At 36.6% G+C, this 17,026-nt stretch overlaps 1 protein-coding gene across 4 annotated transcripts in view; it reads right to left on the reverse strand.

Moving 5' to 3' along the window:
• LOC100648204 (FH1/FH2 domain-containing protein 3) overlaps window positions 1–17,026 on the reverse strand; it is a 241,593-nt gene that overhangs the window by 47,156 nt on the left and 177,411 nt on the right. For all 4 annotated transcript variants that reach the window (XM_012309303.3, XM_012309302.3, XM_012309301.3 and 1 more), the window contains 2 exons: window positions 2,478–2,991; window positions 610–872 (listed from right to left, as the gene is read on the reverse strand). In XM_012309303.3, the coding sequence (XP_012164693.2) occupies window positions 610–872; window positions 2,478–2,991 (777 nt within the window). The remainder of the gene's footprint in view (window positions 1–609; window positions 873–2,477; window positions 2,992–17,026) is intronic.

Raw genomic sequence — 17,026 nt, forward strand, 5'->3', positions numbered from 1 at the left:
AGTGAATCTTATTGACACTTAATTGGAAGAAAATGCTAAGAGCATTGTATGATTTTTGCGCGGATTTTGTACTATGTTTTGAAATATGTACAATTTGAAAAAGGAATTGATTGCTTTTACAGAAATAGAACGAAAGAAATGATTACGTTCGTGTAATTAAAGAAACTTCTAATCTCTTCGAATCGTTACTGCAGCTGTCATAAGCCTGTACAAGTATCGACATCTCTGTATCGCATTGGATAGCATTTAAAAATGCTGAGTACATTAGATCATTTTCCTCCAACTGTATTTTTCTATTCTTCATATATTTTTTAACAGAAAGATTTCAAAAGACGATAATAACGTACGAAAATACGACGGATTAACTAGAACAAATACTGGTCGTACAGACTGCACGTGCAGTCAAGCAATCAAATATAGTATACGTATGTTACTGAATTGAATATAAAATAAAAAATATGTGACGTAAAGATAAAGGACGCGTGAAATGTCAGTGTTATAGAATATTATCATGAAAACATAGATAAAGACGAAGTAAGATATCTTATCGATGGTCAGCACCTATCTAGGAAAGTCAACGTAAAATAATACGGAAAAGAGGTGTCTCACCTTTGTTCTCCTTGTAGCTGCCATTCAATTGAACTTCGCCGAGATGACCCTGCGAACTCTGAGAACTGCTCGACTCGTCGTCGTCGTCGGGCAAACTTGAGTTTAGCGTGTTGTTCAGTGAGCTTATACCCAACGAGTGGTTGAGCCGCGGACTTAGGCGCGCGTTCAAGGACATCGACAATGGAGACGTGCCCGTCGAGTGTCGCCGGGATTTTCGCCGTTCGTGAGAATCCACCAGGGACTTCCGGTTTCGTAGCGTTTTCCTGCGAGAGAAAAGTGTCTCAGAGTGAATTATTATGTTCAGGATTTTCATATTTCGATGTTGTGTCGTGAATTTAATATATTATACGATGGATCTTGAGCGAGTTTCTATTTTGACGTTCATATTGCCTAGTCATTGATTCGTACTACTTGATTGGCGATACGAGTCGCGATATTTGCGTAATCCACTTGAAATATATTGATCGTCGTAACTCGCCAATTTACATGGTATTATGCCAAGCGAAAAATGAAAATTTACCAGTCATTCTTCGAATTTAAGTGGCATATATATTGGGATATAATCTAACCAGAAAAACTGCAAAATTTGTTAATCTTTTTCCAACTTTGTGATTTTGTCGTCGAAATAGCTTCTTTGGTCATGACATTATTTGAGCAAAATAATATATTTGGATTTCGAAGCTTTTAAAGTAACTCCATTTTATAGAAAAACAAATTTTTTAAAACACTAAAATCGAGACATTATGTATAAAATATTTTGCGTATGAAATACCATGTTTCAGGTATAAAATAATGATATTAAATACCATTCAGATTCGACGAAGGGTTCAGATTCTTGAAAATTTAATTTATTTACTGTATATATATACATGATGACTTTTCATTTATACGTTAATGGACAAAACATTAAATACAATATATTTGCCATTCGTTTTCCACTACGAGTGAAAATTGAAAATATTATTCAGACTGCACAGTCTATAGAGTCAAATGAAGCAATTTTTACTCACTGGGGAATTCAAAGCAATATACCTATCTGCGTTTGAACATTCAATCAACTATGGACATGCGATACATCTAGTGATTGTATTCTAGTTTAAGGGCTACTTTGGAACAACTGACTTCTTCACACGAACGCGACCTACAATGATGGATACCTTGCTCTCAATTTGCTTTATCCACCTCGCGATGACCAATCGATCATTTAGAAGAGTCATTTATTATCACGTATAGGAACAAGGGATTTCGGTATAACAACGTGATCGTTCATACGTTAAGAGGGACGATAGATGACACGCATTGACTTAAGAATATTACAATTTTAAAATAAATGGCTCAGATCTAACCCATTCTTTAATAGGTAGATGTACGGTTATTGAATTAATAAATGAGAACTAGAAGAGCGAGCTAATGCGAGAATTATGAGAGTCATAAAGGTCAACTTGTTAGCGTGCTCGGATAAAACGGAACTTGAAATTTATTGCGATAAAACGATGATTAGACACTAATCCAAACACATGCCCGCGAAAGCGATTTTGTCTGAATAATCCGACAGTTCTACCACTACATATACTGCCAGTTCAACTGCTTTTACTCGTACAAATTGATATTCCGTTATATTTTGGAAACATGATCATTTTATCTTCAAAAACTATGTTCTATATATTTTACATGAGCGAGTAAGATCACTTAAGACTTTCATACTCGGTCTTTCGAAGATTCTATCTGCACGTAATCCTCCGGAACTTGCAACTTAGACCACACGAAATTTCTCTACCTGTATTATCCAGAACACGTTACATACTAAAATCAACAAAGTCGCTAAAGGGAGAAGGGCCAACGAAGCTATCGAGGCCTCAAATCGATACCTGATGTTATCGTCTAGCTGACGAATAGGCGAGCCCCTATCGTTCCCATCCTCGTGATGCAGCACGGCCTCGTAGATCTGGAATTGTCTGAGTAGATCAAGATCGGTGCCTTGCTTCGACATGTACCTCTGGATGATGCCCTCGATCCCCTGCTCCTCCAAACAGTCCACCTGATCGTAATAAGTGTCCTGGTCCGGTATACCGTTCAAACACTTGTTGACCAACGTCGTCGCGTAGATCAGTAATTCCGTGTCGGCGGCGTCGTAATCCTTCAGCAGCTTCATCACGTTTGTCCAGGGTATCATGCCCCTGGATGTATCGACCGATCTAACGGCCCTGACCAGCAGCAGACTGTTCGTCTCCACATATTCGACAAATACCAGCAACAGCTTCAGTGCAGTCTTCACCACTAATCGGAAGCGGCTGGCTATTAACGTGTATAACCACTGAACCGTCTGACCGTGTTCCATCACTCCATTCATGCCGTCCACATAGAGCATCACCTGACCGAGAGCTGTACGATTAAAAGCATAAAACCGTTAATTAGCTTATATTTGTGTAAGAATTTGAAAGAGAAGAATGTTTGTTTGAGGATGATGGAGAAGTGTCAAATGGAGAAGAATTAAAGATAAAGTTGAATTAGTTTCCGCGTTTGTAAATCTTGTTTAGGGGTATACAAGTAGCTAAATACCAAATGATTTGTTTTTAATATCAGAGATCTTGTCCTTTACCATTGAACAACTAACTTATATAGACAAATATCCGACATCAAATTCCTATAGTAAATAAATTTCCACTAAACTATCTGTTTACTAAATTCATTCTCAAGCTTTGTTCTTATTTGTGCCGATAAAATGCTGAAAATTTATTCCCTCGTATTATTCTATTAACATGCCTACTTTCACAGATATACGAACAAACAAAAACGAAACATTTACAGAAACAACGGAGAACTACAGCCTTCCTAAAACGACCCGACATACCTATATGAAAACCTATAGCACGATACGGAAAACAATTTTAGTCCCTGCAGCCAAATCCATATTCAACGTAAAACAATTCCATAAACGAACAAACTTTCGGTACATTTTCCATCTGCGGTTTTCGTCCGAAAAATTGGAAAGTTCATGAATGAAACAAAGGTTCGCCTGAACGACCCTAACGCTCGCGTAATATCTGGCACCCTGCGCGCGAGTTAAATATACACGCGCGCGTAGTCGTTCGCGGTTCATCAATTTCGCATGAATCATAATCTTCAGGACGGCGGAGAGGTCTTTTGTTTCCTAGAACAACGGAACTTTCTCACGCTCCCACCCCTTCACCTTTTCCATTTTCCCCTTTTACGTTAATCCTTTTTTCTCTCCTTTTTGTTTGGTTTTCGACGGGAGCGCAGGGAAAGCATCGCCACATCTCTGACAGCCGATGCAAATATCCAATGAGAAGCTTTTGTCGCATTCTCCGCCGCCACTCTCGCGACCACCAGGATGAAATCCATCAATCTCCGAACGGCTCAGATCGACTTTTGTCATTTTTCTCTTTTCCACTTGCCAGGCGACGCCTCGTGTTGTCCGCGAAATTGATTTTTCGCCTGACTCGTACTACCGGATTTCGCGGCCCACCTTTACCACCGGTTTAACGCGTGCCTCCGAGCGACTTGAAATTAGTTCATGTCGTTGCCAAGTTTGCAGTGTATATTTGCAAAGTTTGGCGAATTACTTAGATGATGGTGGGAGAGAAATATTTTTTTAAACTTTTACCTTAATTCGAAGGATATTGATGTATAATAATCCCTGGGGCTATAGTTACGACATAAATAAATTGGCTAATTAAAAAGAAATGTTAAGTTCCAGAATCTTGAAAATTAAAATATCTTTCGGTATATTTTACTATCTTCCAATGTTTGAAAAGAAAACATTGCTGTTTTATCAAACGTTACTTTCTTTATAAAACTATCGATCTTAAAATCCACGAATTTACTTACAAAGATTCTACGTCATTGAATCATCAAGTCTCATTTGAACTCTGGAATTATCGCGATGCTATATATCGATTGTACTTCTTTCGATACAACGGCCGTTAATTGGTCCATAAGTCATAACTAATTGCAAAATCTAAATAGAGATGAAATTATATGAAAGAGGAAGTGGAAAATTTTAACGAGTCATGGTGTGATTCTTCTTTTTTCCTAGACGAAATTAGGATTGGAATTACTAAAATCTGCTACGTTATTGAGCGCGACTCCTATTCTGTTCAAAAATTACTCGCCACCTGTTATATTAGGTCATCCCATAAGTTCGTGCCGTTTTTCGAGCGGTTATATATGTTAAGATTGTTTACATACCTTTCAGTTTCATGAAAAAATGTAATCCCCCTCTCGTTGTATAACTTCTTCCCATTTTTCTGGTAGGGCCATTATTCCGTCTCGATAAAAGTTCTCTTGTTATTCTTTAAAATAATTTTCTAAGCTATTTTTGAGAATGTCAATATTTTCAAATTTTTTACTTATTAAAAAGTGTTGTAATGCTTTGAACAAGTGGTAATCAGATGGGGCAATGTCTGAGGAATATGGGGATGTGGTAAAATTTCCCAATTAAATTCAGACAATTTTTTGTAACGCTTTTCACTACGACATGCGGTCTAGCGTTGTCGTGATGGAAGATAGCGTTGTTCCTATTCATTAAACCTGGTCGTTTAAACACCTATGAATCGTTGTCTTAGGTATTTTCAGAACATTTGACATCTCTTGAACTGTCAAACTTCGTGATTTTTCAACAAGATCCTGAATTTTATCTTCGTCTGTCTGAGGAGGACGCCCGGAGCGTCCGTCGTCTTCTAAACAGAAATTCCCAGCTCTAAAACGTCGGAACCACTTCCTACAGGTGCGAGATGAAAGCGCATTTTCTCCGTAAACAGCACATATGTTTTTCGTGGCAATTGTTACAGAACTTCCTTTCCGAAATTCATATAACATGAGATGTCGAAAATGGATACGCATTTCACTCATGATTTTTTACTCTTAAAAGTCACTGTGTTCACTATATTACGATCTTATGGGATGACCTAATAGAAGGTAGTCGCGCCGGAAATCCGGTAAATTACGCAATAATAACTAGCCGCGAACAAATTATCAACTCGTGCAACGAACGTTACGTGGTCATGTCAAAAGTTGTAATTTACTTGCTGTATAACTAGTACGAGTTCTAATTGAGCTCGGTGCATTGCTGTGCGACAATTAATTATTGGGTCATGGTGGTATAACTAGTTCTCTGTCGAAGTGTACAAGTGATAGAAGCGCAGCTAATCGTGGCCTTACCGACGATAAAGTAATGTTTACTCGATGGGCAAGTATTTGCTATTTCTTCGATAATTTTGCTTCCATCGTTGTTATATCACAGATACCGAGAATAATCTTGTTTGATCAAACGAAATTTTATACTTGAATTTCTTCGATAAGAATTTTTATTCTTATTGAAAGATATATGAAATATCTGATTTGACGAACTGTTTATAATGTAGCAGAGATATATTTGTTTGTTTATATATGTTTATGTTATATATATGTTTGTTTTCAAATCTATCGAACTACGAGATTGATAAAGAAAAAGTTAGACTTGCATAGAAACAGCATGATTTGCTTAAAAATTGTGGGAACATATTTATTCACAGGAGATTAATATTAATTTTTTCGAATTTTGTTTTAAACATCGAATATCTATAAAATTTCATAACTGTGAACGAAGTTGATGCGGAATTTACTTTCACTGTTTTAAATGTATCAGTTCTGACAAAGTGAGTGATACAAATATTCGATAATAATTATAAAAATGTCAAAATCGTAAACGCAGGACACGATTCGACGTGAAAAAGGAGCTTTTCCTTTGTTTACGAGATTCGTTGCTGCGTTTGAAAAATGGAAACGACAGATAGGTGCAAAGCGAGATAGGAGCGCAGTGTACTTTATGAAAATAGAGTCCCGACGTCGGGTCGCGTCGTTATTCTGTTAGTTGCAAGTATCGATACCCGTTCGAAACGCAATGTTTTCATAAAATACTGGACTCGATTTTCCTCACTGATATTTATGTATCTACGTATCGTATTAGATATCGACATTTCATGTACGTAGCAAAAATATTGCGAGTGAAGGAAATGAATATCCCCTATCACACGATGTAACGGTTACTTTAAATTTCATTGATAATCCTGAACATGACGTGTGTAAATAAAATGAAAATTGAAAACGGTAGTCGAGTCCACTTTTCTGACATTATAGGAATATGTGAAAAGATACTACAAAAACGGTAGGATACAACTTATTTATAATATAATACAATAGAACCACAATTATCAGAACGCTGATTGATAGAACAATTAGTCATTTGTTCCATTTGGACTTGGTCATAAAATTAACGAGATTATTATCACTGCCAGATTCACCTAACAGCAGGTCTCGCATAAATCTTCAAATCACCAAGACCCTAAAACTCAGATGACTAAAGTCACAAGAGACTAAAGTCTCTTTGATTCTGAAATTGCCAAGATTGTAAGATGCACGATGCGCATAATGTCAAAGTTCTGTCGGCCCTGGGATCGCTGAAATCTCAAGATCTCATAGGACTTTATGATTTTTTGACTCTGTTATTATCAAAGTCTCACAGTCCATCTGCAACCGGATTTTTTAATTTTACCGATGCAAAATATTCGGAATATTTTCCAAATAAAGTCTCGCATTGGCATATTTATAAAACATCCCTTATCTTTATTAATGAAAAATAGTGCACACACACGCGCGATGATGTGCGTTTCTAGTGTAGCTCCTTTTCACTTTAACCATCCTTTAGCTGCTGATTCTGCATAAAACTAAATGTTGAATTTGCTCAGTTCGCTACAGAAATGTAAATGAACCTAGAAAGTAATTACATGAGAAGTTTGCAAGATAAACTACTCTTGATTATTTTTCAGCATATTTTTTCAGTTTCTATGCAACGTTTCCCTTCGACAAAATATGAGAAATATTATTGTAACTTTATGATTGAATTGGATTGTATTGAAAAGAACTTGGTATACCAATAAAGCCACCGAATGAAATATTAAATTACAACAATGAAAAATTCGTATAAATCCGTAGATTTTAATTTCTTTCTGGACTGCACAGTAGGACGTTTCACGTTGTAATTCAACTACGTGAAGAGCCGCAGAGAAACAAGAACTCACAGCAATATTGTAAATATTTCGCTGGTTAACTTTTCCAATATATAACAATATTACCGCTAATATTGTTTTCGATCTCAAACAAAAACGTATAACTTAATTATTGAACATTCCACGGGGAATAAAATCTATGTTTAATGAGATTTTTATCGTAGGAATTTCACCATCAAAGCAGAAAAAAAACAGTGATTTATTTGTTGTATTAAATACGAATGTAATTGGAACCAAACAAAAGAAACAAGATATTGTTCAGAGAATTAATGAAAGACCGATAAGAGAAATAAAACTATACGCAAAACATACATGTCCTAATCCAAATCATAAACACGATTAGTGTCTTTTTCCATTACATTTTGTTATTTCAGTGGACACTTAAAATTATGTCACTTTAGTGAAAATTATAGTAGTATAAATTAAGATTATAAGAATTTGAGTTTGGTCAGGTATTTAAATTCTTACAAGCTCCTTTAATTTTATAATTAATTAAGTCATCGTTTTATTATATATACGCAATAATTTGAAACGTCTTATAATAATAAACTCTAAATAATATTTTCTGAAGGATAACGGGGAACAGAATTTCATCGATATAATCCTCAGCTAACCATATTATATTAAAAAATATTAAAACAGACATAAAAACTTATTTGAAACAATTATTTCGGAATATCTTCCAATTGCTATATGTAAATTTTATAAGAAATCCGTTATCATCCACAGCTGCAAATGTAATCTTTGATGGATTCGTGAACGTATGGAAACTAATGCACATTTACCACTACATAGGACACTTCGTGTTGGGCAACTGACCGCGTTTTCCGATGTAAATGGGTTAAATCAGCGAAAATGCGTTAGTGAACTGTCGGATAATGGAACTATTGTGTCGATCGAATGAAACTTTTCTTCCGTAGAAAGATCAGCCAGCCGGTAATTTCCCTTTAATCTATTCTGACCGATTGCTCGAATTCGGCATTCATACCACTTGGTCCATCGTACTTTTTCAACTAATTATCCGTCAATTGTAATGATCTCTAATGAACGAGTTCTTGACTGATGAATATTCAAGTTTCTTCGAAAAATCGATCGTGTCCCTCGTAAAACGTTGTACACATTATGTGTTGTTATATAATGTGTTATAAAATTACATGTAATTTCAAGCGTTTTATGTCCTGAAAGTAAGTATAACGATTAAAGTGACGCGGAAAACGATCTTCTAATTGCTCTGAGCAGTGTATTTTAAATATAACTGTCTTTTTAAAAAGTAATTCATACTAGTTGTTAAGAAAGTATTTTCTTAATTGTTAAAAATGTGAAAAATGTACACGACATGCAAATCAAATTTCGTTGAATTAATAACGTTAAAACATTGCTTAAACTCCGTACGTATTTGAAAGAATTACTTGTTGAATATTCACCGCGAACCAATTTCCTAAATTTAAAAAGTCTCAAGAGAGAAACGAGTTTTCCATTTTTCTTAAATTATGATGTTCTTTCGGTGGTATAGCATTATCGATAATATAATAAAATTTCAATATTTTTTCGATAAAATCGTATAGAATGTAATTTGCAGAGGAAATTAACAATCAATATCGTCGATTCGTACTGTGTGTATAATATTATAATATTACTTTTATATGTGCTGAAACGAATACATGTTTCAGCATGAACATAAAATTCTACCCTGGTAATACTATATACTTTTCTATACGGAACGCAATAAAAATTCAATTTTCATTTCGTAGGTTTCACATTTCTTTTGTTTTTTCGCGGCCGGCTACAGTATTAAATTTAGATTTGTTCACTGCTGTAACAGAGTACGCGATGGCATGAAAAGCAGCTCGTGAAATTCGTTCGGGCGAAAGTTTCGCTAGGGCGACTGTTAAATTAAACATCAGGAAGTTCGGGGTACCGGTTGGCTGCCTGTTTAGTGCTACACCGAAAGACGAAGTTTGTACGACTATAAAGAGTGGCTTTTCTTCCCACGTAAATCCAAAAATCGAACTTCAATGGACATTTATCAAATTGCGAAAAACACGACAAACAGAATGCTTTACGTACTATAAATTTATATACTGCAATAAAGATCTGCACACACTTTGTACATAAATTCTCGTCCACAAATGTTAACGCAGTCAGAGAACATGAAATAAACTTGAAATATCATTAGGAGCCATTCAAAGTTTTATGATTACTATTTCGCGATTTATGAAGAGTTCGTGTATAACAGCATGCTGTAATAAGAATTTCATCAATTATAAAATTGAATTCTTTCCTCGAAAAGTTTGTATTGCCTTGTACAAGTATTTACTCGGTATATTAAAATTACGAAACCACGAAATTAAACATATTTTTAACAAAAAAAAAACGGAGGATACGTTTCTGATTTCAGCACGAACGTTGTAAGTGCTCGACCGATATTCGCATATAACGAATTGCATTTATCCAGAAATAATCTAAAGTTCTAATCTAATCTAAAGTCATCGGATTTTATTACCAGTTACGATCAGTGCAGTGATAAGCGTTTGAAACGTATAGCAAACCAAACGAAACTTCCGTAACGTATCGGGCATTCGTATGCTCGTGGAAAAGCAAGACAGTCAACTTACAGCGGATGGAAATTTTTCAGCAAGTACCGAGAGTATTTTCGAGCGGAACTGACTTTCTTTCGAACTGCCGTTAATTTCTGCAACACGAACCCGTCTTTATGTTCTCCAATTAGAAACCGATGCTAATTGAACCAGGTTCGAATAAATACACGAACGACGTTTACGATCCATTCGCGAAATCGAAATTGTTCCGCAAGCTGTGCCGGTGCAAGGAGCAAGAAAACGCGCATAATCTCGAAAGAAAATTTATCACGGCCCAGGGTGGCCACTCATAAATTCCGCCGATAAGAAACACGGCACGTTAGCAAAATTTAATTCCGCGACCGCTTCCAGTCTCGCGTTTCACGCGACACCCGACCGACAAAATGAAAAAAGGAAGGATAAGAAAAGAGGAACGTCATTTAGAATATATCGTTTGTACGCGATAACCCGATGATCGTGGTTATCTGTCGTGGTGCTGGTTTTAGCCGGAGATTTATTGTTGGGCCAGCCAATAAAAAAGAGTATGCTAATGCGGTAATTATGCTAATAATAAACGTTACACGACATTACGCGTTTAACACCCTCGCTAGTCCGAGGCCTGGTAGACCGTGGTGATTTAACGTAACAACACGACCGCGTAAATTTAGCAATTTGCATGGTGCCGCGTTATTTCTCGACTGTCTTCCTGTTAGCGGGAGTTATGTGGCTGCTTTTAATCCAATCCGTCTGAAAATCGTTTTGCGTGCGATGGAAAAATAGGCTAAGCTAATGTAACCCGGCCAGAAGCCACGTTAATGGATAAAAAAATAAAGGGCCGATCTATAATGAGCATTTATATGCATGGCGTGTCGAATATCAAGCTAACGTTAACATGTAACTATATTGACCATTTGGAACAGTGTCTCTCACACGGAAATTTGGGAAAACGAGTCTTTTGTGACCGTGAGGGTTGCTTCTGCTATCGCAATTGTTTAGAAACGATTCACTAAAAAAAGAAAAAAACTACCCCCTTTATGTACAAACGATTAAAAACGATTAAAAATTACAACGTTACGAACTACAAAATATAGATACGTACAGCTGTATTTCTGTCCCATTGTTCATTCCCCAAAAAAGTCAGTATCAATTTTATGAAGACAATCTGTATGTTCCTGATAATTGTAAAAACGATAACCTGAAATCCGTCGTTTTGACGAGTTTGATAATTCTACAACTAATCGGTGTTTAAGAAGTCGTATAATTCTGTTGTTTCTCATCTCGTTAACTTGATCCCAAGAGCCTGCAAACGCGATGGCAAAAAGCTAAATGTCCCGAAGAATTTGAGAAGCACTGGCACGGATTAACGTCACGTTTCAAGCATCGACGTCGCAATCGTAACGTCGCGCCGCTTCATCGGCACAATCGCGCCGGTAATGACAATAATTGTAAAGCGATTTAAGCGCGCCACGGTTGCGGGCATTAGCCGGCCCGTTATCATTACACCGGCCATAAGTTACGCCGCGAAATCTAATTAGAAGCGTGTACGGCAGCGTAGATCGCGCGCGTAATCATCGACTATCGGTATAGCTCTATGGGGATATTATAATCAACGATCGATGATTCACGGAATCACATGACTTTTTATACAGTGTAGTGTGATTGTAGTTCAACAGGTAATGCCATAAGAATGTAGAATCTGGTTAACTGGTCATAAAATAATTATTTTGATTATAGGTGACATTTCTAGGAAATATATCGTTCATTATTTGAGATAATAAATTACTATGCATTATAACGATATAGACATCATTATGCATTATAATATACATTGACGTAATTATATTCCTGAATATAACAATTTTTTTTTTATGTTTCAATACATTTACTATGTCGACCATATGAATTTAATTATACTATACCATATATGTATATACTTATGAATTTTTTTCTGTATTTTAATCCCAAGTTTGACATCGTAAAAAGCAATATTCGATTATCTTCTTCAATTCTCGTACATAAAAATAGGTGCTCTACAAACGACATCGATGTGCTCCTCGAGGAAACAACCATTTAACACGTACAAGAGTACTAGTTAGTCGCGTATGTTATACAATTTCATCAGCATATATCCAAAGAGCAGCCATAATTTTCCGCGCGAAAAATCTAGCGACAGCGTCCAGTCGTTGGGCGAAGCACCCTCGTGTTACCCGTTTTTCCTCTCGTCGGCAACGAAAGCAAAACAAAACGAAAAAAGAGGCAAGAGAGAGGGAGAGAGAGAGAGAGAAGGAGAGAGAGAAGAAAAAACGAGGAAGAACGAAAAAATGAAAGCAAAAAGCTGGCGGAGTAGCAGAAGAAAGGAAAAAATATAGGTGGGAACTGCGACGACATTGCGTCCAACGGCACAGAAAACGTTTTCCCCGGTGATTTAGAATCATAATCCACGTGCGCGCGTCCCGGAAACTTGGTTTCTCCTGTCGCCGATGCATCTCTCGAATCAAACAAGGGGATCGATAGAAATCTGTTCCCTAGCAAAAAAGTAGGTGAATGTTACGCATTATGCGATGTTGGAATTTTACCGATAGCGTGCATATATACACGCAATATCTTTGGTATGTAAGTGTACGTAAGTTCCTCCATCGCTAACCTGCACCGATATATCGCAGGATTGAAGATGCGGAAAAACGTAGGAACCGTGTCACTTCGAAAACCGCTGTCAACCGATCCATCCATGCTCTACAACAGCCTTACAGTTTTAAATACAGTTTCACAAATATTTTCATATACAGTTTCATTCCATACTCGGTTTTCTTTTGTCGTTCAACCAACAGCTACAGAGATTTTCATTCTAACAAACGTTTATATAACTACAATAAAAATATCCATCATGGGGCGTTCAGAACTTTAAAGTCTACGCCAGAGAAATCTTGTTTCGCTGACATTTAAAGGAATCTCTTTATCGCGATTTATATAAAGTAATGAAGGATAACAAGTGGCCGGGTACCAGCGATGTATGGTACGGAGGATGTAGCGTATATTAAGTTACTTTGACTGAAATTGCACTTAGCGGTAGAATTTATTAGATTGCGATAAGGTTAGATGAACGTGTAACGAGCAGTTGAGAGAACGAAACGCGAGGGAGATTGTATTATGTGGTTACAAATTATAATGGTTCCAGTGAATTTGTGTACGAAATAATATGGAATAAAATTCGTTTAACATTTTATCATTTAACTCCGTTTACCGTAATAATTATTTATAATGAACATTTCGAGCGAACGTGAAAACAAGTACTTCTGAAATTTCGCTTATCTCCGAGTAATTTACTTTACATGGTGTTCTTCGTGCGGATTATCTTTTCATTTAAATACGAGCAATTAAATACTGCTACAGACGAAAACTAAATTGCAGTAGATAGAATGCTTTAAAAGGTATATGAAACATTGAGAAACGCTTGTTTATTTTTGACAGAATATAATTTAATTATAGAGTTGCGAGTAACAATTATATAATTACAGCGTGTAATATCATTATTATGATACGACGAAATTGATTTTGTTGTAGACGCGCGATGAAACATTGGTGTCTGTAAGACTAAAACAAATTGGGGCATACTTTTCGGATATAATTTATAATAAAATATTTTGTAAAAGATGAAATCCTATAAGATAACGGATACTACTTTTGGCCATTAATTTTTCTTTCGTGTTATTCTAAAAAAAAAAATTACTTCCAGTATTCTTCTCGTTTTCTACTAAAGAATTTTCTTCATTATTAGAGATTAAATTTTCTTCGATTTTTTAGAGCAATTCATTGAGAATGATTGCAAAACTGATATTTCATACACAATGGACAATAACAATTTGAGCCAAAGTCACAGTTCTAGAATCTTGGTCCCTTCAAGTTCGGATACTTCATCTGCCTCCAAATATCAAAGTGATCGATATCGGGAACGCCATGCGAATGCAGATATGCAAATGTACCGTGGAGTCACGGGATTTTACGTTCATCGCGTCGATCGGTTCGATGAATTCCTATTTTCGTTTTATCGCGAACATGTCTTTTGATTTATATGCTGCTGTCGCTGTGAGAACGCGCGGCTGTGATTTAAAGCAACGATCGTCGCAAAATTCTACATTTTCAAGCTCCTCTTGACGGAATTCAGTGAATTTCAGTAGGGAATTACTGCTCAGGCGAAGGCTCGCAAAAAAGATTTTATTCCAAAAGATTTGATACACTTTGCCTGACTACGGTATAAAGAATCTACTTGTTCTATTATTCTAAATTTATATACATACAACAAATTTCTCCTGTTTGAAATAAAAATTCTAATTATTGACAATCTCGAGTTATAAACAAATGTTGCTTCGTTTCTGTTGCTGCATTTAGATTTCACGTTTCGTTTGGTTTCCTAAAAATATAGAAAAGGAAATGTTATACTAAAAGCATCGATGACAGAAATATGTGTTAGCTAAGAGCATGTCAGACCTTCGGCTGTAAAATTCTTTGAGCACGTAATCCTTTCAAAGTATGTATAATCTTATGTTTGCATTGATCGCAGTGTTTTGATATCGAAATTAACTAACGTTGTGTTATTAATCCTGGTTTCTTGCTTTTTTATTAGATTTGACTTTCATGCGAAGGAATCTTCTAAAATATTTGATATTTTTTAATTAAAATCTGAGAAAGATATGATGCATCGCGAAATGATATAAATTACTGAACTATGATTTATGATAAACGATATAATAATTGCTTTTCGCGCTTTGTTAAGTATTAAGTTGGCCGTAAAGATATTCTTTAATAATCCTAACACCATAAATTATGAAATTTCACAAACGTTTCCGTTTGAGACTATGAAGTTACCATATTTATTATTAGTCTTTACAACACGCAAGTATTAGTTCTTTTAGACATCAGTTCTTACGTTGAGAACAACTATTTAATAATTAACGGTAATTTGCTATAGCGACAGGTACTTTATTTAGATGTAGTAATCATTCGCGTCCTTAATTGCGTACTTATTATCTCAGTTAATTGTCCTTAATACGCTGCAAATAATTTTCAAAGCAGTTTATCATTACCCACTTACGCAATTACTATCTCTCACAAGATTACTAAATATATTTGACAAAAGTCACGATGATTTACTGTAACCTAAATCCCAAGTCAGAAGACAGAAGACCCGTAAAGAAAGAAATATTTATATCTAAGAAATAATCCAACTGAATGAAGATTTAGCTGATCTTTGCGATGAATAAGTTAAGGGTCATCAGTGACCTGAATGGAAAACTTCAAAACTGACTAACACAGATATCCATTCTACATGTGAGTAAAGCTCGCTATCTGTTATACCTGAGTTGAGCGAGCATCTTATCAAAGTTACCATTGGAACGTTCCCGAGCAAACCGAAACTGTCAGAGAGTCGGCACTTTAACGAGCCAATAGCGTGGCGAAGCGTCGCTGTAATCAACCAAGACTGACACGCCGAGATGCCGACATAGTGCTCGCGTTCCACGAGCATCGTGGATTAGAAGATTGGATGTTCGTTCAAGCCTGCTCGTAATAAATTTCCTGTTTACCAAGAGATAAGGAACACGCAATGAGGCCCCCACCCTTTAAATTAGACAGGTAACATTGCCCTCCCAAGTGGCTTCCTCCAAGCGTCAGAGACACGGGTGAAACCAAGGCCTGATTTACGCGCGTGATAAACCTAACTGCCAAATTGTTTTATGAATTACTTTATCTGCCACTCCTGCTACTTATCCAGGCGCCCTCTGTTGCTCGATACTCGTTTAATCTTAATTGACCCGGCCGAACAACTACCGAGCCACTTTGTCCCCCTTTCTCTCCTCCGTCGTGTTCCTTCTTCTTGAAAACAGTCGTAAAAGGATCGCTGCGAACCTAATTTAACTCGCTTCGAAGGAAGGAAGTCGTCTGTAAGAACGCTACCACGGTTAATCGGTAGAAAAGGATAAAATAAAAGGATAGACGTCTGTTGATAAATATGGAATAATTGCGAAGTGGTATAAGGAACAACGTAAATTAAAGGAGAATTGCACAGAGGGCCAGGAATAATTGCGTCGATGTTTGTGAAAGATAAAAGAACATAGAACTTCGACTTTTAGAACGGCGTTTCAGTGTTCTGATACGGTAAAAGTGTCCGTTCATAGCTCTTTCCTGTCTCTACGATGCTATAGTACTCTGTACCTGTATATCCATGTACCAAGTACACAGCACAACAAATTAGACACGACACACTGGATTTTGAGTTTTTGAAAACAATTCACTGACTCTCGTACAAACCTGCTACAACGTATTCTCTTATTCGGCACACAACGGTAGTAATAAACAAGGATTTTCTGAGAGATTTCACTTTCATGAAAGTAATACGTCCATTAGTAGGAATCGACGTAATATCGTTACGCTTAACAAGCGTACTTTTATTTCGATCATCGAGCTAAACGTTAGAAAATCACTTGCAACACAGTTTCTACTGATTTCCCGGAATCGAATCAGACTACAGTTTTCCCCCTCAAAAAGAAACAGCTTACGGAGACGAAGAAGAATCATCCCTCCCGTGCGAGCAGTATCTCCGGATAGCAGGAGTTTCAGTTTCTTGTGGAAGGTCTCTCGAGGACTCCCGGAGGACTCGTTCGGTATACAATGCACTCGACAAGTCCCGCGGTAATCGAAGACGAGAGGCGACTTTGGTTCGTTATCGGAGCCGGGAAAAGAGCGAGGAGGGCACAAGTGGACCGCGTTCCGTCCCGAGCA

The sequence above is a fragment of the Bombus terrestris genome, chromosome 6 (assembly GCF_910591885.1).
Source record: "Bombus terrestris chromosome 6, iyBomTerr1.2, whole genome shotgun sequence".
Taxonomy (NCBI): Eukaryota; Metazoa; Arthropoda; class Insecta; order Hymenoptera; family Apidae; genus Bombus; species Bombus terrestris.